At 40.9% G+C, this 24,056-nt stretch overlaps 1 protein-coding gene across 5 annotated transcripts in view; it reads right to left on the bottom strand.

Annotated features, from left to right (window-relative positions):
* Nucleotides 1-24,056, bottom strand: part of OSBPL1A (oxysterol binding protein like 1A) — an 80,131-nt gene that overhangs the window by 11,244 nt on the left and 44,831 nt on the right. For all 5 annotated transcript variants that reach the window (XM_017738272.1, XM_008636807.2, XM_017738273.1 and 2 more), the window contains 8 exons: nucleotides 18,591-18,753; nucleotides 11,398-11,554; nucleotides 6,340-6,415; nucleotides 4,602-4,736; nucleotides 1,660-1,757; nucleotides 795-977; nucleotides 192-299; nucleotides 11-100 (listed from right to left, as the gene is read on the bottom strand). In XM_017738272.1, coding sequence (XP_017593761.1) covers nucleotides 11-100; nucleotides 192-299; nucleotides 795-977; nucleotides 1,660-1,757; nucleotides 4,602-4,736; nucleotides 6,340-6,415; nucleotides 11,398-11,554; nucleotides 18,591-18,753 — 1,010 coding nt within the window. The remainder of the gene's footprint in view (nucleotides 1-10; nucleotides 101-191; nucleotides 300-794; nucleotides 978-1,659; nucleotides 1,758-4,601; nucleotides 4,737-6,339; nucleotides 6,416-11,397; nucleotides 11,555-18,590; nucleotides 18,754-24,056) is intronic.

Genomic DNA, 24,056 nt, shown 5'->3' with positions numbered 1-24,056 from the left:
AAGCTGTTACCTTTTGTCCTGAATGTAGCCTTCAACTTTGTGCAACTCCTTCCCAAAGAGGCCGCAGGGCTTGAAGCTTAGTACACATTTCTCACCAGTTCTAAAGGCAGAACAAGACAGCACCAATTACTTCCAAATGCTTTTCCTTTTCAAACTTACAGGAGGTGAAAGCACTCACACTCTTAACGTACTTATGGTTAGTTATTTCCACGTTTCCATACTGCTCGATCCAAAGTTTGCCCACAATAATGTTATGCACGCAGCATGTAGGATTTGTCCATGTGTAGGCTTCATTGTGCCTAAGGGAAGGGAATAAAAATTAGAACACTGTATTTTTGTACTGGATGTAAGTCCTTCAATGAGCCATCATCATTCCAAGTCTTGAAATGGGCATGGCAATAAGTCAGTAAACCCAGGGAGTTTATCAACCTATTGCTACTGATTTTATCAATTCCTTAAAACAGTCACTTTGGTGCAGTCACTGTTAGCATGGAAAGACACAAGGAAAGCCAACAGGACTCAGGCATGCTGCATTTAGCAGAACTGATGTCCAGGCACTTGGAGAACATCCAGGCCCAGGCCTCCACTGGTGCTATTAGCAGCATGCAGCATGTATGGGGAAACAATGGCAGTTCCTTTCATCTTCCCATCCCCTCCTCCCCACAAAGTGATCTGCCCTAAGACTTTGGGATGTGGGTGTTGGACACGTCCGTTCCTAAGCCATGAGACTCTAATGCATACTAATCATCAAGGATGAGGCCCTGTGCCCCTTCAATTATTACTGATCCACTTACTCAAGAAGCTCCAAAGTCATAGTGCCTTTTGGTTCCGCTTCCACGCTCTTGCCCCAGAATTTGAGTTTAGGATAAATTGATCCATGAAACACAAAATCATTATTTAAGCCTTCAGCATAGAAAGCACTGATTGGTGGATGATGGCTGACTTGCTCTGAGAGAAGTCTAAATCCAAGATCATCTCTGTAAAATAAAGATAAGCAGAACTACGTATCAAGTGTAGTGAAGTTGCAGTTGTTTTCCCTGAGGTGAAAGAGGTATTTGGACCCATGCACAGCTGCTGTACTCGAGGCAAGAGTTAGTTAAAAGCCTAGGCTAACTGAAAAGATCAACTAAAACACAGAACGTCCTCATTTTAAATAACTAAGGACTTAATATAAAAAAGAAACAAGAACTACCAGATCTGGTGAATCTGTATAACTACTTTTGATACTGATCTCTTTCTTAAAATTTTCACCTAAACACAGGCCAAAATATTAACTGGAAGAAAAATGTGCTTTTGGTGGAGCTACACATTAATAGACCCACATTGCTTACTAGGTACTCTGAACAGTCCCGTATGCCCTCCTTATGCACACTTTGCACTCATAACATTTCAGGGGAAAAAAAAAATTTTTTGTAGATAAAACTTGCTTTTGAACCTGGCAAATTTCAGCTGCCTGCTCTGAATTGAAAAGTTAAGTAGTTTCTCTTCACTGAGAGGTGAATTGGTGAACACCAACATGCATTCCGTGCACCTGCAGCAGCTACTAGGAGAATGGCTGGAAGCTTATGAGCTGAAGTGCAGTCTGCAAGCCAGCTGACAAATCTCACGAAACATCTCTTACATGGAATACCACCCTCCAGGGCAGGCTCTGTTCATTACCTGATCAGTTCATAGGTCTCTCCAAGCAATGGGTTGAATGGCTTCCCGGTGCGTTCCCACTGCGAGGCTACAGCAGACACAGCAAACGCAGCAACACACTGTTCAGAGGGGTAAGAGCACACAGTTCATCAACAGCAGCCATGGTGTTACAGAATACCACAATATTTTCCTAGACAAGTGTCCTGGCTTCCACTGGGATAGAGGTGATTTTCCCCCCAGTAGCTGGTATAGTGCTGTTTTGGATTTAGAATGAGAATAATGCTGGTAACTCACTGATGTTTTAGTTGTTGCTAAGCAATGTTTAGCAACAAAGCCAAGGACTTTTCAACTTCTGATACCACCCCATCAGGCTGGGGGGAACAAGAAGTTGTGAGAGGACACAGCTGGGAGAGCTGGCACATTGACCAAGGGGATATTCCATGCCATGTGACATCATGCTCAGTATATAAATAACCTAGGGGGAAAAGAAAGCAGGCTGGGGGCTGCTGCTGCTTGGAAACTGCCTGGGCATTGGTCTGCAGGCAGTGAGTGACTGCACTGTGCATCTCCTGTTTAGTCTATTCTACTATTATTTCCTTCCCCCCCTGCTCTATCCCCCATCCCATGGAGGAGGTGAGGGGGATTAGGGTGAGCGAGTGGCTGTCTGGTATTGAAGCTGCCTTGAACCATGACAGTCCTGGTTCTGTACAAACTTCCACCACATGGGTCACATGCACCTGACTTAATGTGCATCTCTGGATAACTGCTTGTCATCCAGGTCATCATAAATCACCCCCAGCAGGCCTACTTCCCTCAGGTACTGATACATTTTCCAAGGTGCTCCACTTGCCTGGGTGACATCTCCCTTGAAGGAGTCTCTTTCCTTCACACCTCACATGAGTCACCTCCACAGGCTGAGGACTTGCGTCACTTTTCCGATCACTCTGTCACTGCCCCCTTTCCTAGAAAGGGATCCTACCTGCCTGGCTTCCTTACCCTATAATTCCAGACTACTGGCCCTATTATTACCTCAGCATTGGAGCAGGCTGGTGACAATGTGTTCACCTGGAGAGCAGCTGAAATCTTTTTGTGTACCTCACGGCTCACTCAGGGATAGGGATTGGGTGGGTACTGCCTCATTCATGAATTCTTCATCTCCCTCCTCCCCAGTCAGCACCTACCTCTCCTCTTCCTCCTGGTCTCTCATGACAGCCCTGCTTCAGAGTAGTCTGTCTTGTCTACATCTTTCTCCTGCTCTCTCTTGGAAGAAACCCCTTCCTCCCTTACCACATGAGCTGACTTTTGCTTCCAATACTTCCTCTTGTGTATAGGGGTGACTCACACCAGCAGAGGTTGGTTCTTTGGTTCAGCAGTGGTGCCAGTCACAGGAGGTGGAGCAGCTCCACTGCCTTTTGTTTTGTTGTCAGATCCAGGGGCCTTCTCTTCCCTTGAGGGTACTGAATAGTGCTGAACAGGGCTCATTAGGCCTGGGCCAGGCCCCAGCACCTTGCACTGATTTCTGTAACTCTAGAATTGCCAGCGTGACAGCATACTTTTCCCAAGCATTTTATTAATTTTTCAAGATTCTGCGCTTGCTTAGGAGTGATATTACAAAATGTTGGAGATACCCTCTATCCTAGTGCTTGCCTATACTATCCCACACATACCCCTGCCACTTGTATCTACCCAGCCTTGGGGCAGATCTCTGGGTGGTATCCAAAAATAGTTGTTTTACTGTAAACAAGATCTGAAACACAATCAAGAGCTGCAGCAAAAAAACATCCAGGTTTGATATCCTGATGATATTTGAAATTCTCAAGAGCTAATTAGCTTGGAGGAGAAGGGGATGATGGAAGATGGTATGTATCTCCCACATGGATTTGCTCTCTGATGAGAAAAGGCAAAAGGTGTAACTATGAATAGTTTCCTACAGATGGTTCCCAAAGTGTGGAAATGATGGCAATGCTGAGTACAAATACCAGCTCAGATGCACTACCAGGAATTCTATCATATCATAAGACAGTGTTACAAAGTACAACAAAATGCTAACCTTAACCCAGTCCCCAGAGGTGATAAACAGCACAGCAGGGAACATATACAGCAAGTTAGATGTTGCATAACAGAGCTCCGAGAACATTCACAGCAGCTCGGAGAGCAAATAAATCAACATTGTGACCAGAGACTATCAAACTAATATCATAAATGCTTATAATGAATTTCCTTTATTATGCTCTGGTCAGATCTGTTGTTATCTCAACCCTTTATGCTCTGCTGCTTGTGGGGTGCCATAAAGGACTGTTGTGATTTAACCCAGCAGGATAAACACGTATCTGCTCACTCACCCCCTCCCCAGCCCAAATGGGATGGGGGATAGACTGGAGGGATAAAAAATGTGAAATCAGTGGGTTGAGATAAAGGCAGTTTAATAAGGCAGAAACACAAGGGAAAAAAATAATGATAGAAGAATCACAATCATCAAAACAAGTAATGCACAGCACAGTAGCTCACCACCCACTGACTGATGCCCCATCAGTTCCTGAGCAGCAGTCCCCAGACAGCTTTCCCTTGGTTTATGTACTGAGCATGACACTATATGGTATGGAATATCCCTCTGGACAGTTGGGGTCAGCTGTCCCAGCTCTGTTCCCATCCCAGCTTCTTGCGCCACAAGGCACAGAAAGTCTTTAATTTATTGTAAACACAGCTTAGGCACAACTAAAACATCAGTGTGTTACCAACATTATTCTCATTCTAATCCAAAATACAGCACTGTACCAGCTTCTAGGAAGAAAATGAGCTCTATCCCTGTGGAAACCAGGACAATAAACAAAACTGGCCAATGAATAAGAGAAACCAACAGGCAGCAAATTACAGGAATTCCTCCTACAATGAGACCATCTATAAGGAAGAAAGACCCCACGCCATTCTCCAAGAGCTCACAGAAGCTAGCAAAGCCAACGCACCTGCATTCGCTCAGTTGTGCTGGAAAGGGAGCTGGCTTTGTGGATGAGGTATGTGTGCTCCATGTACTCCGTGAGTCGCTGTAGGAAGCTCAGTGGCTCGTTGAATATAACCGGCATTGTGATCTTCGACAACTCCTGATGCACAAATGAAATTCGTGTTAAAAGCTGAATGATTAGATACACTGACCCGCAGTAACCCGAGTGTAATTGGCTTATTACAAAAATAAATGATGCTCTTAGTGCTAATGCAACGTGCTTGACCTGGCTCTGCTAATACTGAAAGGACAAAACCCTTATGAGCTCAATAAGCAGAGCTGTGCTGGAATTAAGGCTACTTTTAAAACAAAAAGAAAACCAAACATCAATCTTCCTATCAATGAATGCATTAAGAAGGTGAGATGAAACAATGGAATGAAATATTAAGGACCCTTTTAAAGACTAAGTTATTTATTATTCCATAAATAGATATAGACCATCTAATTACTTAAACATCTTTTTTTGGAGGCAGGAGGGCAAATATGGGGGGAGGAGAATGAGGAAGGACAGGGAAACATGGCAGTACTAGAGTAAAAACAGGGATTTTGTATTCTGAAGAAAAAAGGGGATTTTTGTAACAGGAATAAAAATTTAAAGGAAGCCCTAGAGTTTGGGTGCTGTTTGTTCTCTCTTCCCATTTTTAAAAGGCATGCCCTCTGAATGCATAACACAGCCCTGGTTTAACCTGCCTGCAGCAGCAAATTGAAGCAGTGTAAGTGTGACTACTGGCCAAGTGTGCGGCAAACAGCACCGTCCTGAGCCAGAACAGCAGCACCTGGCACCAGGAGCCTCGGCAGATGCTTCGGTACAGGCCACTGCAAGTTCTGCTGCCTCCCACAACTACAACCTCTGTGCACCAGTGGCTGCAAAGCAGAACTGAGACCCTTTTTCCCTGCACACACCTTATGCAAGGCAGTCTTCCAATCTGTTCTTTGTACTTTATAACACTTTTTCACTAAAGCCACTGTGAGAAGCCTCAGACACTTCACATCAACTCGGGAGACTTGGAGCTGCTGATGCAGGCATTCCCCAGCATTTCCACACCTCACTGCTTGGTGCTGCTCCTAACTACACCAAGGAGAGGAAGAGAAAACAACAGCAACTAAAACCACAAACCTTCCCTTCTGTAGACTACTGTTAGAGACTGACAGAAGTTTAGCAGCAACAAGTATTTGCAGCCTATTGTAGGATCTAATGGAGACAAGAACTCTTCTCAATTCACACTTAGCTGGAAGCAGCTTAGGTGCCAACCAGCTAACTCTGATCTGGCCACCGTCTGGTCAGTAACACCATGGAAGGGGGAAGACTTCAGATGCTAAAGGGAAGGGACGAGAGCAAAATCAAAGTGGTTGTTTTTTGGGTGTTGTTTTGTTTTTTCCACAGTCAAAAAAAAAAAAAAAAAAAAAAAAACAAAAAACCAAACACAAAACCAAACTGCTACCACAAAGTACTTACAGGGTCAAAGTCAAGAGAAGATGATTTTACTTAAAGAATATTGCTCTGACCAAGTCTTACCTTCTTAAGTTGTGAAAGCAAATAAAGCGTAAGCAGCAAATTAAAAATAAACTAAAACAAACAAACCAAACAACCCCATAGACAAACAAACACACGCAAAAGACCACTCCTCCCAAACAAGTTTTCATTCGGGCCTCAAATAAAACAATCACTCCCCATTTTTTATCGTAGCTTTCTGATTACTTACCATGCCAATACATTTTCTTAAGATACTCCAGATACTGAAGTCATTTCTGGAAAACATTGGAGATGGCAAGCTTGTTCTGTGGAAAGGAAGAGGGGAAAAAAGCAGAAGAAAAGTTTTCTAATACTAACCATGACAAATAAATGCAAATGCTCATTTATGAAAGTAACAATTTCCCAAATTTTAAATTAAAAAGCCAGGGGGAATGACAGTGCTACTTTGAAGCACTTAAATTGTTTTACCTGCACAGAAACATTAATTTCTCCAAAAGCAGAACTATTAATTTTGCATAACACCAGAGGAAGAGAATGTCTACAGCAGTCGTCAGAACAGTTTTCACAATGGCACCATTAAGACATTTAATTGTGTCTTTTCTTTGTGAGAAAACCGAAGTTAAATGTGAATAGGCATGTAAGTATGTTCAGTACGTCTGAACAGATCTGAGAGTTAGACAGTGGGGTTGTTATGGGGTGTTTTTGCTAGTCACCTTTATACTGACCATGAAGGGCTACAATATTTATGACCTATACTAAAACCAGCCCTCAGGAACAACACAAAAATCAGCATCATTTAAGAAGAGAAAACAGAGCAGCCTGTTTTACAGGGGGCTGAAGTATCCCGAAACAAGTCATAAGTGTACTTCCAAGGACCAACAGTTAGGCTGAGAGCACAGCATGTATTTCTCAGCCTTATGGGAAATCAGGCACAGAGTCTGTTCAGCTTTCTTACTGCTACTGACCAGCTCAACTGTTAATCCAATTTACTTCTAGAAAGGCATAATTATTGGTCAAAGTCCTTTGTCCATAATACTAAAATTCATTTTTGGATCATGAAGCTATTGCCAATGAGAAAAATTCACAATTTTTCTGTTCTTATCAATAGATAAAAATTACCTAGAGCTCACTCAAACTGCATGAACTATTAGTTTCAAAGTTTAATTAACTCTAAATGATCATGTTGCCCTCCTAACCAAGGTTGTCTTGTCTCTGCTCAAGGCAGCTAAAGCAATCTTTCTCAGAGAGTGTGAACAGGCTGTACCTTCCTTCTCCACCTCACTTTTCTAATAAACAGAAACACTGCCAAGAGAAAAAAAATACCCAGGCTAAATTGTTTCAGTAGCTCTGCTTGCTGTGCTACCTCCCCTACTTCTCAGCTGCCACTGAAACACCTTTACCAGGGCTGATGCTTCAGTTTTCAGAAAGAACAAAACCAAAAAACGTTTCTTAAAGTAAAACAAGCCCCATCCCATCATAAACCCAGTCACATGTCTGAACTCCTCATAGTAGCAAACTACTGCGTTAGCAAGCAGCTACAAGCCCAACACTGACTTGTTCTCCTCAGCTCCCCTGCAGAGGATGAGTGGGTAGGAGGATTTATTTTAACTGACCAATGTACCACCACTCACTCCCTATTCCGACTTTTCACTGAGAAAAAAAATGTTTTGTCAAACAGATCACCCTGAATAATATGAAATATAAAATACTTCTGTGGATGTTTTGATACAAATGTCCAGGAGAGGACAGTGTCCACCAACTATTCAGTCTTACCTTCACTTGTAATGTTTACTTGTTTTTCCTGTGTATCCTTTAATGCAGGCAGTCAGCAGAGTGATATTTGTGTTTAAGTAAGCCCTTCTGCATGTTGAACACATTAACCCTTAGTTTGCTGAAGTGAAGGAATTGCTTTCCTTACACACTAGAACTTACATTTTCATGAAAGTTAACCTGCCCTTTTGTTAAATTTGTTTAATCACTTGAAACTTGGCATTCAGTTTTAGCCATTCATCCATATCTGCTGCCTATATCAGTCAAACCTGCTATGGGAGTCAGCTCTCTCCTCCCTCTACAACACACACATGCACTGAAAAAACAAAGCAGTTTTAAGCCACCAAGGAATATCCCAGGGACAAGTAAGGACATGTGGAAAAATGACAGGCAGCCAAGACTTGAGGCCTACTAACCTTGACATACTCCCTGTGATTAAACAAAAGGTTTTTGAATGCAGAAACTTCCCTCCAGATGTCAATTTCAAAAACAACTCAGGAAGTTAATTTTAGCTGTAAGTGACAAAAACATCTACTGGAATTTCTGTGCAGTAGAACAGATGAGATGTATTTAGGATCCTTTACTTAAACAATAACACTTGTCCAAAGCATTAGCTATTACACATCAACTACTACAGGAATCTTGTGGGGAAGGAAACACATGGAGTGAAAAAGGCATGTTTAGCTTGCTCTTCATGCCAGCCTGATCCAGGCTCCCATGAAGTTGAACACCAATGTGTTTGCATCCTGAAAGGCCCCCAATGCAGGGACCAAAGGGAAAACTGACTACAAAACTCAGCAATAAGAGGGAAATGGCAGTGGCACGTGGATGTAAAATGTTGGCACTTAATATAGAACATTTTTTATGCAACAGAGTTTTTATTGGTTTGCTTGCTTGCTTGGACTTTTTTGAGGGATGGTTTTTTTCTTTTCCTTTCTTTTTTTTTTTAAAGTTTGACTCAGATTAAAAAATTCCCTCTTAAAAAGAAGTTATTTGAATGCTTCCAGATTATGTACTGTACTATTCACTCAAATCCTTTCCCGAGAAATGTACAAAAATTAGGTCCACTCTCAAAACACTCTGCGAACAACCAGTAGGATGCAAACTACATAAAAAACCCCAGAAAAAACCAGCAGATTATATGTTTTACTGGCTTCATCTATTTGTATATGTACTTCCCAAGATTTTTAATTCCTTGGAACCAACAGATTTATTCTTACATTTCCAAACCCAAAGCATGTATGCTCCCCCTGCCAAGCAAAAACCACCCTCCACTTCTGAGTGGAAAACTCTCAACCACTCAAATAATATTTGAGGTGCAGATTAGAGCTCAGGTTGTCTAGATGAAGACAGGAAATAATCTTATTTAAACTGATGGCTAAACAGTGTTAGGTACTCTCATGTGCAACCTAAAGGCAACCACAAATCCTTTACTCATCTGAAGGTATCAAGATTTTAAGCAAAAGAAATTAATCTGGTCTACTTTTCTTGTTTCCATGTGGTTAATACAAATGGAAGTTTAAAAAAAAAAAGCTATAAGCAAACTCAAGGTTGTAAGGATGGAATGAAGTGATGTCAGAACGTTCTGAACCCCTCACTTTGCATAGCATCAAGAAGTTATAGTTTTTGCTCTGAAAAGGACACAGGTGGCATCACAGACAGTGCCTATCTGACCACATGCACATAGTTAGAACAAGCCCCCAGACAAAAAGAGGCACAAATTGGAGCCAGCAGCTCCAGGCAGGTAACACAGTTCTGAAGTCACATGAAACAGATGCTGTACCAGGCCAAACATGGCTGCTACCAACAGCCTCAGAAAAGAGGCTAAAAATACCACACATCTCCCATCCCCTGAGAAGGTTCTCTTGCAGGTAAAGTTTAAATCATCTGAGCTTCTGGGGAGAAAAAGTTTGCATCAATATATTTGGGGACAAGACCCAGTGTGACACCAAAGTGCCAGGTAAAAAAGCCTAACATTACAGCTCAACCTGTAATATTGTTACAGTCATTTAATTCCATAAAATACAGCCATATATTCTAGAGCCACTTAGTCACATAAAATATGGTCATATATTCTGATCTAAATGCAAAACAGATGAAAAAAAAGTTTTCACTTTGCTTTAGCAGTAAATTACTAGCCAATTTATGCACTCATTTTACTCTAAAATCCTATGCTCTCTCTATCACTAAAAGGCAGCTCAGAGAAACAAGTGAAGCAGAGGTACTGGTTTATTACCTTTCATTACTCTATAAAATCAGGAGATCTGAAATGCTCCTCCAGCCACCCGCCCCCTGCAGTTCTGACAGCACAGTGCAGCATTATGAGAACTTGCCCAGTAACTTCTTTTTTTATAGTAAACAGAAGATCAAATCCTCTTAAAACTCCTCAGTACAATGCAAGTCAACATGCACCATCATTTTCACGTTGATTATGTACTGTATCCTTTCTCCTCGCCGTTTCCAAGACAGTGAAGGCAACTCAGATGTCCACCTTCACCTACTGCTTCCCCCCCCACTCCTGAACTTCCTGCTCTAATTAGGGAAGGCACTTAGCCAAGGCCATAAATACCATCTTGCTAATAGCACAAGAGCAAAGCAACATGCTTTGTCAGCTGCTTTATGTTATCTCCCCAAAACACCCTTTACTCCACCCAAGCCCTCATTTGCCTTAGTCTTTGCCTAGTATGAGACATGCACAGGTTGACCCTTGGAACATCAGGTCTGACACTACCACGCACTTCAACAGTTACTGCAATTTAACTATTTAAGATACCAAGTAATTAAAAGCTATCTAGCTTCCTTCTGTAAAATTAAACATTATTTTCCTGTTTTTACAGAAATCTGGTGTCCCCATCATCATCCTGTACCTCCAAAACACATCCAGAACAGTCTCTTTGAAACATGCTGAAGTCTGGCTTTATCTGTAGCACAAATGTTATATTGCCCTTTCACTGAAACTGGAGAATAGTGGTGTCTATTACATCTCATTAACTCCAGACCTATTGTCCTCCTTTATCAGCAAGGAAACAAACAAAAATGGATCATTTGACAACACAAAATAAGCACATAAAACATGGATGAGACTTTTAGAATAAGACTCCCTTTGTTCACATTTGAGTTTCTGATGCCAGGCTAGCAATATTTTTCATTCATTCCTGATACCAACAGAAGGATCAAATGACTCAAAATTAAAGAGGCAATAGGAGGTATAGGTCATCAAAGATACATGAAGGAATTAAAATCCACATAGATTTCAATAAGATCTAATAAAGAACAAGTGTGTCCATTTTTAAACAGCACATTATATTTCGTTTTTACTTATTTAGATTGGATCATCAAGATGCAAAGGAGCACACCAACCTTGGAAAAACATTCTTTATAAAATCATAGCACAACCAATTACTTGTCAACCATCCCTAACAAAGTTTTAAAAGTTTTCTGTTAGCTTTTCAGAGATTCCTGTGGTCTCTTACCATTAATGCATATTATAAAACCTTAAGAATGGACAACATCCTACCTGTGTTTTTTGATTCCATTTGACAGCGACTCCCCACTGCCACACACCTTTTCTTCAGACATGCTTGAAGTTATTGTATCTTTTGAATCCATGCTGTCCTCTAATGAGTAGGCTGCTGTTGTTTCAAACCCACTTAATGATTTTTCAGATTCCGAATCTGCAAAAGAGCAGGTGCATGTTAATGAATCTACTGCCTGTGCTAGACTTCAGTCACTGACAGATCTCCCCTCCTCGTACAAAACTGAAACCTAAGTAGCCTACTGTGTCCTGATGACAGCATCCATTTGGTAAGTAACTAGTACTGCCAGAGACTGCTGCAGCCCAGCATCTAGATATAAAGAAATTGCACAATAAGCAAGACCACTATACATTAAAATCCTCTATCGAGCTGAGCCAAAATCTGGCATTTTTAATAAATTGAAGCTACTAGACCTTGCTCAGGACAAGAGCCAGTGCCATAGAGGTGCCAGCACCCTCCCGAACAGACAGGTACCTTGAGTAACGACTCCTTCTTCAGATGGGTCTGAGTTCTTAAGACACTCAGTGCTGTTCACCAACCTTCACTTCCTAACTCACTGAACAAGTATCAAAGAACAGGAGGATGTATCATATAGATAACACAAACCACGTAGGTCCCAGAAAAGTCTAGGTGATAAGCTTACCAATCAACAAGATAAACTTCGTACTGTGGAAGGCAGGTTAATAGTACAATCCACATCACATCTCAAACTAAACCCAACATCAACAAACAACACCTTCCTTCCAACCAGGTCAGGTAGTGTTTCTCCAGCTCTGGAGAAGGGAGAGTCTTGCCCCAAATCAAAAACTACAAATTTCCTGGGAAAGGCTGTATTTTTATGTTAGGTTTTCTTTCAAACCTGGCAAGACTGTCAAAAGATTATCCAATTGCAAGTTCCAGGAACTGAGGGAACAGCTCAAGACATCAACTTCTATCTCATTTGAAAAATCCTATAGCAGAAACCAGGTAACACATTGAATGGTAAACAGCTTAATGCAAGCCTCACTGCTTCTTGAAAATGTAGACCCAAACTATAGTAGACACTATTCCTGCCATGTACTGCTTCCAGCATATGTTATTGCTCTTGGCTGCAAAACCCCAGAGGAATAATTGCAAAATTAGCCATTCTCTCACACACTCCTTCTCATTCAAACCCAGTAATCAAAACCTGCTGAAGTAGCAGCCTATCCAAAAGAATATCTCACTCACAGCTGTCTACTGCCAGGTGCTTTCTTGTTTTCTCTTTAAAAATCCATGCCAGTAGTTTCTCCAGAACATGTAAATTGTATATTGCTTTGCTGGAGGGTGTGTGTATATATATATAGTGATAAGAGGACCTTCTACCACATCCAGATTACATAAGGGTCAGAAACAGGACAAAATTCTGATGAATGGATGAGTTGTGTCACAATGTCTTCATCCTTTCTAGAGAGAGATCTAGAAGCAAAAAGGAGATCTCTCATTTAAAACATCCATGCCTATCCTTGTCAAGACAGTACTGGAATCAAGCCAGTTGCTAGGGGATGAAAAGAACTGCCAGCTGGTGCTTAAGGGTATGTTAAAAAAGTGGACTGGCACTCCAGAAAATCTTCTCACAATTTTCCCCAAATTTGTCAGTCTAGTTCTGTGCCAAGTTATGATATAACATATCAAAGCACTGGTTTGGTGGGTACTATATTTAACAAGTAGGGTAAGGAAAACCATTTTTACTTGGGACAATTCTGTTACATAAAATACAGATTTGTCCAGAGATCCTAAGCACAGGTAGCCAGGAAAACAGTTTTCCTGCATATCCAAATATTGCAGAGGAAGAGACACTCTAGGAGTGTAACACAACTTGGGCCTCAGCTTCCTGACCACATGACAATCTATAAATCCCCTCGAGGCAGGTATTCCACCTCTCTTTTGAAAGAGCTGCTCAACTGTGCCAACAGTTATCATGACAAGAAGAACAAAGAAGCCAACCCAGCAATGTAAAGGAAAAGATCTACTCCTGCAGAGTCCTTCTCTTGTACCATTCAGGACTGTCTTGCTTTCAGACAAGAGTCATAGTGGGCAAATTCTCTCAATCTGAGTTTCTGCAACAGAGCCAGGACTCCAGAGGCAGAAAGGCAAGAACAGATAAGCTTCACCAGAACTGCCAATCACTCTTGGATATGCTTCTCAGTGTAACAAGGATTTTTAAATACCACACACATTCAGTTCTCCTCATGCTGGCCTTATAGTGCCAAGAGATGATTCTGCTGGACTGAGCTCTGCACCTGCAAACCTCTCCAGAGCTGGAGACACTGACCAGACACCCTTCTCCGGGGCATGTGCCTTACCTAATGCAACAATTCATGCTATACAGTAAAGAACAGTAGAAGAATGAAACACAGCTGTAGTAAGAAATTGCTCTCTAGAGAAACCTCACCCATTTTCCTGAGAAATTGGGAAAATCTGTCTACAACAGCGGCTGCCATCAAAGATCTCAGTCTCCAAGCCCTTAACCTCAGCTACCCCCCTTTAACCCAATGAACTCAGCAAGCCTTGAGAGTTTGTTACGGTGTCAGAGTGAACAAGCCTAGTATTGTATTGTGAGCACAGATCAACAGGCAATACAAACTGAGCTTTTTCCCTGTGCACTTGCAGCGAACTCTTTTCTGAATTAAGATTTGCATACTCCCCCGTCACTGCAAAAAAAGATTTATATTCACAAGTTTCTACAGAGCAGCTGTCAAACAGATGACTAGGAGAAAATGAGGTGTTTTTTTTAATTGAACTTAAGGGGTTGTGGGCTGAGGAGAGGGGAGAAGGAATAAGAGTCCCTGTTCAGAAGCCAAAATTTTAAAGTGATCTCTGAGACAAGACCAGGCTGACTAGGAAGCTCTCCAGCTCATGAAACCTGGAAGAGAAACAGTACAAACACCAGCTACATTTTGCAAGAGTGGGAAAGCAAGGGGAAACAGCAGAAGCAATGACAGAAACTTAACTCAAGGGACCTCATTTCCTATTGCAACAACTGGTAAGTCTTCAGATGCAGATGGAAAAGTTTGGCCAGTGTTTTTGATTAATAAATAAACCTGAGAAAGACAGTGTTTAACCATTGGCACTGTTGGGTTTGAATTCTGACCAGGTGTTTCCCATCGCTCTGAGATGTCTGAATTCATTCTTTTAACTCTATTCAAGGCAAGAAGTCACAGGCAGCGGTGCTCTCACAGAGGCTGTGAAGTATTTCTGGTACACATTCAAAAAAAGCCCCTTGACAAACTACTCTAAACATGGAAGGAAGAGCAATAGGTTTCTATGCTTTTTGTGCCATTTTTACTTTTAAGTGATCTGATAACTGGAGACAAACTAGGAAGCAAACAAAAGCAACGGATGTAGTCTGCTACTTCTTGTACCATTTAGGAACATTATTTATAAACACAGCACCCAGTAGTGGTAGATACCAGCAGAAGCTGTACTATGACAGGTTAGCTTCAGTGTATTTAAATATTCCTGTAACTAAACAGCTGCTTTTATTGCAAGATTCCATCAATAACCCTCTCAACACACACAAAAATCCTGTTTGCAGAAAAACCCCCCACGTCTCAGATAAAACCTGTTTAAAAGAGAAAAACAAAGGCAGATCTCAATTCTTCCCAAACTGGGTGCACAATTTGCATATGAGAATGGAACCTTATCTGAAAGGCAAAAATCAAGTACCTTTACCCTTTAATTCTTCACCTGCTCAGCCATTTTTCAGCAATGTGGACAGACTCTGCATTTGTACTCCATTTTCATATGCTCCTCAGGTCTGTATTAATCCAAGCTAATAACTTCTCCAGCTCTCTAGGAGATGGCATTGGTCTTTTTAATTTTGCTACTTGTTCAGTGCTTCTTCCCCTCCCCAGAGCCCTCCCGTTCCGCCCCACCCTGCTTTAAACATAGAAGAGTTTGACACATGTTAAGCATTCAATCCTGAAAGTGAGAGCTGCAGCACTCTGTGTGGTATCGAGTTTAATTACACATTTCCACCACTCTCATGATGAGCGGATCAGCGCACCGGGAAGCGCTCTTAACTGACCTATGGCTATCAGAGTTCAGATTAATAACACCCTTAACTTTGCTCTTCTTAACACTGGATACCATGCTTTGGTAACACAACTTGCTTTTTCTGTAGGTTCTTCCTTAAATATCTCTCTTATTGCAGGGATTTAGGAACTACTGCGACTGTCAAAAAGTACTGACAACAGCCTATCACTTAAAAATAAAAAGAGAAGAGACTTCAGGAAATCAACTTCAGTAAGGAAACTTACCACATTGCAAACATTTTCCTTACTCCAGTTTTGGAAAAGAAAGAGGATATTTCTTTAACTCTGGCCACAATTTCTACAAAGAGAACCACACACCACAGACTTTATAGAGGGCAATTCAATCTATGCCAACACTAGCAGGTAGCATGGCTCGGCTGCAGATTTGCAAGCGGAACAGATGGTGCTGAGGACTTGACAATCGAACCAGATACATGTCTAGTGCTGTTCTCTTCAGATCTGCTCTGCTCTACTGCCATGGACTGAGTGTCCAATAGGAACTACTGGGCTGTATCTTCTGATTCAGCTTCATTCAGGAGCAGTTGGATTGTTCTACAGTGTGAACCAGAGCATGGCAAATGGGGACAAGTAGCTCCTGCAGTGAATACATCCTTTTTGATACGCCTCTTCCTCAAAAACCTGCTTGAAAATTGCTCTGAATTGTTCCATTAGTGATATTTCTGTTGAGAGTAAACAAGAAATGTCTTTTATACATACAAAATTCTTTTCAAAAAAACACAAAACAAAAAGCAGCAGTGGCATCTTCTTCCAACCTGTCACGTCAAAACTAACAATTCTTCAGCTCAAAGTGCAAGCCTACTTATGCAACACTCTCACTTCTAAACTCACTCCTACAGCACGGATTTAAAAATTCATAGAACTGCAAGCAGAAAAAGATGGCATCCTGATAGAAAAATACTCTAAGTAGTGGCATTTTCCCACTGACAGACATTATAACTTGTTATATCACCCTGTTAAAATACATTGATGTTTGCTAAATCTCCTATACAACCTAGAAAAATAATTTCTGAATATGGCTATTTGTCCAAAATCAATATAATTTAATGCTATCAGTTTGCAGATCAGGTTAAGCAAAAGCTTTGCAGACAGTTGTAGCAATTTAGATTTCCAGAGACAAAAATTTTTAGCTTCTGATGATCAGACCTAGGCACTGCTCTATGAAAAATTTAAGATCACAGCTCCTCTCTCAGAAAGGAGACCCACATTCCCAAACTTTGAACCAGTATCAAATATCCCCAGATTCTCTGTTCTCACTGTATTCTTGTCATACAGAGACAAGAAGCCTTCTAGTTGAGACTCCCTGGACACAGCAGAAAAGCATGAAGGCTAGCAAGCTTTACCAGGATCCCAGTGATGAGTAAAAAAACTGCTCCTCAAACCATACCAACAAAAAACTAATTCCTTTTATGCTTAAAGTGAAAGTGATAACATGCACCCAGCAGTCAGGAAAATATGTCACATTTCCCTTTTTCTCGCCACCTCCCCATCCCTGCCCCCTTCAGAGACAGAAAGGACCCTAATCTCTGCAAACCACTAAATGTGAACAACCTAGAGAAGAGAACCTAACACCAGTCTGATTAAATTGACAGACAGCCAAGGAACTGAGTCTGTCCCAGAAAATTATTTAAAATGCAATTAAGATAAATTATGTCAAGTAACTTCTCCCAAAGGAGAAAGAAATCACATTTGGTTTTTTTAATGTATGTTTGTATATATATGCACTCAGCAAGTTTCACAGTTTTACAAATCCACTTAAAGTGATTTATTTGTAGCTTCCAAGGACAAAACCACCACCTCCGACAACAAGAGAGATGGCTTTGGACACCTCCATTGAACAGTACTTAGAGATCAGGTCAGTTATGAGATGTATCAACTAGCAGCTCTTTAAAGCTTAATATTCTCTCATATGCACAAAGCAAGCCCAGCTGGAGAGACTGCATTCCAACAGCATCAGATAAAGAACTATTCTCTGCTTTGTTGACAGTCAAAAGAGCCTGAGGCCTTTCAGCAGAATTTTTCCTTTGGTTCCAGATGAAGAACCTGTTTTAGTGTTCCTCAGTCTCTTCTTCTCCTTGAAGGCTTGATAAATTTGCTACTGTGCCAAACAGCAGAGTCTGCTTCACAAAGTTGATTCACTGTGTTCCTGTGCATAGACTTCCTTTGCCTGTTTTTTCACTGCTGAAGTTTCTCACTGCAGAACACCTATCAAGGAGTCTGGGAACACTGCTTTTCTCATCTGTCAGAAGCATCAGACAGTTCAGTTCACAGAAAAAGTAACCCCATACTTGCTAGTGAAATTTGCCATCACAACCCAATTGTCTGCTACAATTAGATTATGTTCACCCTCAAGCTTTTCCAGATCCTTCATAGTTGTAGACAGGTGTGTGCTGCTGAATCACCTGGTTAGAGTGATTGCTGAGCTGCACTATGTACAGCTACTCTATACAAATTCATGCTGTAATCATGTCAGGCAGTTCAGAATCTTGCAAAACCACTATTTGCATGTTCTGCATATGAAATTATGAAAGATACTAAACTGAAGAACAAATAGGAAAAGACATTTAATAAATGCATGCAGGATTTTGATTCATCCTTTTCTTTCATGTTTAACACTTCAGGTACACAGAATTGAAATGGAACAAGCCTTTCTTAACATTGTTATCCCTCAAAACTAGGGATTTTTAGTCTGATCTTAACAACGCAACAAAGGCAAAAGCACACACCATCATGGACAAAGCAAGTCAGAAGGCTACAACATACGGTTACCTCTCCCAAAACAGGAGCCTTATGTTCTGCTAATTTAAAAAAGAGCATAAACACCCAAGCAATCAGACCTTCCATTACTGTCCTGTGGTCTTGTAACCTTTGGTCAGGCTAAGGTGAAGCAATACAATTCTACAGGTGAACTCTGGCAAATTTTGAGAGCCCTGCTCATAAAACACATCACGCATACTCCTAAAATGAGGTCCATGTTAGAAAGGCAGAGATTTCACTTGAATTGAGACTGCTCCCACCTTCTTCCCCCAACCCACCTGTCCCCAATACATTCACTACACACATGCTGTCTACACACTCACATTCTGGACATCATCACTTACCTGAAACAGCATCATAGAATTGCTCTTCACTGAGGATGCTGAGAGGCGGAGATCCCTTAACCAGAGACTGCTCTAGTTCATGGTGTTCGGTAGCAAGTGTCTCTAATGCTTCTGACAAGATCTTGTTTTTCTCCTGCTCATGCTCCAGTTTCAAATTCCTCACCTATAAGTAGATACATGTATGAATAAAATCTAATCTCTCTGAAGAATGCGTAGCTGGAAGCTATTCAGAAAATAGACCCTAATGAATAAATAACTAGCAAACAGCTGGAACTGAAACCACATGGATTAATGAGAGTATTACAGCATTTGTGTGATGACAATAAGGTTGTTAGTCAGCATTTTTAGTAGCTGAAAAATCTGACACATAAGATCTGACAGTATCAATCACAATTCTGTAAGTGAATACAAGCCAGATAACTATTCTTTAAAACTGAGGGGAAATATTTACAGCTCTACTTGGATGACCTTAACTAAGGAGTCAGTGATCGGTTTCTACATGCACCAAGCTCCTTCTACTAGTCTGCTCCAATTTAGGCCAAGCAGCATCATCTAAATTGAATTAGAGAGCAAATGTGAATGCCAGCTACAAATAACTGCAACTGAACTATGAGCTGAAAACATTTAACCCTGAAGATTACAGGAGGAGGTTAAAAAAGAGATTCCTCTGGTAACTGACTTAACATCGATATAAACAGCCCTCCGTCCACACTCCCCAGTTTACTAAGGAGCCAGAAGTTAACAAAAAGAGAAGTCCAGCCACCAGATGGTGGATGCTTTTTAAAACCCACACATGCAATGGACTCCAGAGCAGATGATGTTATCCATGTTTTGAGTTCAGTACTAGTAACGAGAAACCAACATGTCCTTCCTATTTCCTCTTTTTTTTTGCTGGTGCTTCCTTGTCTCCTCTGTCTGCCAGCAGAGGGGAGAGGGCTGTAACTGAAGGCTCAGAAATGGTCACTTCTCCCAGCCCAGCAAGGCTTCGGTGTGCTACCTCTCCTTCAGCCCCTAAACCATCAAGTCTTTCCCTTTCTCCCTTCCAGTCCATTTTTAAAAGCATCCCCAACCCCTGCCTTGCCCTCTAGTTTACTCTCAAAGGTCAGTTTACAACACTAATTCCCCCTCCACTAAGAACATGCAAGGACATGGCAATTAATCTCTTGGAACAGTTACAGGGATAACTTACATATATACCAACATTACCTTTTTGAATCTAATTTAAGAACTGTTTGTATGTCCTATCTGGTTACAGTTTACATTAAAGCTTTACTTTGGAGGCTTCAGCCCCTTCAGTTATAACCACTTCTCAAATAGTGGATTCAGAGCTGGGCACAAAAGAGACTAGTAAGGAGATATTAAAAGAGATTTGCTACTTCCAGAAAAGAGCTTCTATGCTGGCAGAAACATCTCCTCTAGAGAAAGATTTATAGAAGAAATTTTCACCCCCTCAGTTGTGCCAAATACTAAATCAGCTGGTTTGGCTGCCAGGCTCTGAGCGTAAGTGGGGAATCCAATTAAATGATAATTAAAAGAGTATAAAATTGGGTTGCTAATTGAAAGCAGAAAAACCAGTAAGTCACTTACTGTCTAATAGTTTTACTCTGAACAAAATGAAAAAAATCTGGACTAGTTACTGTCACTTTCATTTAAAGTTCACTCTGACAGTACCAATGAAGCCAATTACTGCAATGTTTCATACAAATCAGACATACCATGCAAATGATCTGTTATTAGGCAGTTTCTGCTAAATACACATTTGGTATACTATCAAATAGTTAAGGAACCACCCATTTAGAGAAACAGCATCAGTATTTTACTCTTCTGAGACAGGGAGGACAGAGGGCTGAAAAATAAAATGGTACTTTTCTTTCTTATTAAACACCAAAGTAAAACCAGTTATGAAAATGCTATTTGCAGTAATATTGGTTTTGCAGGATTGAATTAGATGCCACTGTGCACTAATGCTTTGGTTTGGTAAGTGATTTGAGCAATTCAAATCTTTATCTAAAACTTACAGCAAATAGAAGGAAAATCAAAATAATCTAAAACCCCAGATGGACCTTTTTAGCATCCTTTTGTCACAGCAGTGACTAAAGCAATAACACATACAGGTCTAAGACCAAGCCTCCTCCAAAAAAGTATTTTCTTGACTTTAAGGTTCCTCTGTCTTATCATAATGTAGAGCTATCCAGAACTGCAGAAGGTGTACTACAAATAAGTTCCCTTTTTGTAAAATAAATTTCCAGCTTTACAGTAAGGTTCACTTTTCTGTGTATTTCCAGACTTCCTAGTTGCCAAGCACTTACTAGTACAGCAATTATACACTAGTAGGTAACAAAACCCAAAGCTTTTCATCTCTTCCGTAAGGAACACAACGCTAACCAGAAGCTAAGGAAAAAAGAAAACACACTTCTGTTGCTTGCAACCATTGGGATGTTAATTCATAACTTAATAAACTGGTTTTAAAGCAACCTAAGTCAATATTTGGGGGCTTGAGATGAAAAGTTGTATTATAACATTTTTGTCAACAGTATGGAGCTTATGGGATGGACATATTCAGAGAGAGCCCAGGGGTTGCTCTACCAACCTCTACAGCCAGGCACCTCTACACTAGTCATTCCTTGAGGGCTGTTGTCAGTAAACACTGCAACAACACCACATCCTTAAGCACCAAAACAATTTCACAGTGTCAACATGAGAATGAAAAAAAAAATTTAAAAACGGTTCTGCTACCTTTATTTGATTGATTTTGCCCATAGAAAAGCAATGCTGGGAGAGATAAAGCTGATACAACCCTGATGTACTCAACAATACAGGAGAAAGAACTTTGCTTGAAATAAGCAGTTTACTCTTTATTTTTTAGCACAAAGCAGCTTTAAGAGATACCTCAATTTTGTAATAATAAAAGACAAGGTGATGAGATACACCTCCTAAAAACTACTTGCAGTAAATTGAATGTAAAGGCAGAATGTTGTTGTTTTGTTTTCTTAGAATCACACATTCTCTTCCCAGCTTAACAAGAAGCACTGCAGGCAGATTGGGGCTGCTTCCAAAGTGTAAGTTTATTGAACAATGTAATTGAGTGATAGGTTTTCCCAAAATGTAAGAAGCAGACTGCCATTATGCATAATTTTGCCATGCTCTATTTCTCATTCAAAAGACATGGTCAATGAACAGGATCCGAGGTGAACTTGCTACTCCACCACCATTTTTGGTGATGGCAGTTCAGCTTTATCCCTTTTGCAAAAGTTGTTTCTTTCCCACTGTGTCTTTCTTCATTGTCCCAACACAAAAACATCTGCAAGGTTACAGAGGGAACTTCCAGACCAGTTTTAAAAATTGTTATTAACAGAACAGCTGTAGGATTCATGTAATAGGGAGGAAGACGAGCATAAAACAACAAACTTGAGAAGCATTTCAGTCTATTAATTTGGATGCAGAGACAGCAGTATTTTTCAGTAAAGTATCACCTGATTTTGTGAAGTTGCATTAGCTGAATACTAAATCATTTTATGAACTGACACAAATATTTATGTACTGTAGTAAATACCACAACAAAATGATGCAGACACCTGTGTACACACAGTTCTGGAAATCCAGCCTGAGCATGAGGGATTAATGGAAGAATAATTTTATTGACAGTCTGCATAAGGCACAGCTTGTAATACAGACGTGGTTTCTGTACCTTTCCTGGTGGTGCCTGAGATGAGAAAGAGACAGATGGCAATTCACATTCTACTGGGTTCAGCTCCTCATCTTCCAGCTACGGAATGGCTGCCACCTCTATGATCCCTGTCACTGGTGCCCACAATGCCAGTACCACCAGCAGCATTATAAGCTTTCCTCTGAGCTTTACGCAGAAAGCGGCACCAAGTGCTCAAGTGAACCCGGCATGAGGCCAGCTGAGTTCCCAACGCTCAACTGGCCAGGCCTCCTACCTTATCCTTGTCAGGAGCTGTTCTGCACAACAGCAGATAGTTATCAATAAAGCTGGCCTTGCGCTCACACCGTTACACAATGACAATTTAGAGCAGTCTTGCTTCCAGCTCTAAGAGAATGGTATTACAGTCAAACTTCAGATTTACTATTTCTGATGGAAACTATCCACCCTTGTCTCAGAGAAGTAAGCAGTCACACCATCATTATCCTTACAGCTATAGACAGAGCTATAACCTCATATTGAAGTCTTGGTGGTTCTCTGTCAGTGTATCTAGGTCAGTGCAACAATTCATTTTTAGAAACGTACTTCTCCAGCCAAAGATGTTTGATATCCACGGTCTGGTAACCAGTTTCACTTTTGGTTTTATTGAATGGAAATCTGCTTCCATCAGCTTCCTGTAACATTCTTGTAAATGCTACTGTAATATTTGGTGCCGTGAACACCAAATTGTGAGTTTAAATAGTAGAAGTGAGTTATTTTAGCAATCAGACTTCTCTTTCTTTTGTTAAAGGGAAGTAACAAACTATTTGCAGACACTCCTATTGCCTTTCCATGTTACCTGAAATCCTGCAAAACACAAGAGCATGGTTTAAAAGTTGGCGTCTTCATTGTGTACTACTGGCAGAAACTTCACATGCCTATTCCAAAATATCAAAAAGCTTATCTGCGTGTAACAAACACTGCTCCCATTCCATTCTGTACCCTCAGTCTTCCTTAGGTAGGTGGGAGACTACTAACATGCACCAAACCACTCTTTTTTCTCTTTTTTTCCTCCTTCTTTTTTCTTTTTTAAGGGCTTAAGTCTTGAACTATATCAGCACAGCCTGTAACGAAGGCCTCTCTGTCCATCCTGAAGACATCTTAGTACAATACACAAAATACTTGCTTTGTTTGGTGCTGGATGCTTTTAATTTAAATCAATGCACCGCAACAGTGGCACTTTTGTGGGGTAGGAAAGGATCACACCACTCTATGCCCAGCTAATAAATGGTCATCTCAGCAACATGCTGTTGCAGCTGCAAATAAACACTAAATCCAACACATAGCGTGCAAGGCATAGAACAAATACAGACACCTCAATAATATGCAGTGCTACATGCTTTCAACATTAGAATTGTAAATTAAAAGATAGCCTTAGATCCTACTTCTCCTGGACTGAGAGAGAGAAAAGACAGACTTCACAACACCGCAGTGTGATTTAGTTGAATTTTATTTTCAAGCACTCAACTCCAGTGTCAGGAACGACTGCCCAAAACACGCAGACTTCAGAGTTGTGCTGAAAGGAAGTACCTCCTCTTTCACAGAGAGACCACGAGGGGATCTGAAAGCAGACTCTGCTGGAATGCCAGAACACTGCGTACCCACCCTGCTCTGCAGTAAGCTGAGCATGGGAGAGCTGCCCGTGACACCGCCTCACCAATGCCTCGGACGACTCAGAAGGGAGGTTTCAGTTTTCAAAATGAATGGCTTTGTCCAACTGCCACACAGAAACTCCATCCTCCCAAAAGTGTCATTTCTTATGG

Source organism: Corvus brachyrhynchos, unplaced genomic scaffold (genome assembly GCF_000691975.1).
Source record: "Corvus brachyrhynchos isolate BGI_N302 unplaced genomic scaffold, ASM69197v1 scaffold106, whole genome shotgun sequence".
In the NCBI taxonomy this organism is placed as follows: Eukaryota; Metazoa; Chordata; class Aves; order Passeriformes; family Corvidae; genus Corvus; species Corvus brachyrhynchos.
This window is presented reverse-complemented; position numbering and strand designations above follow the sequence as displayed.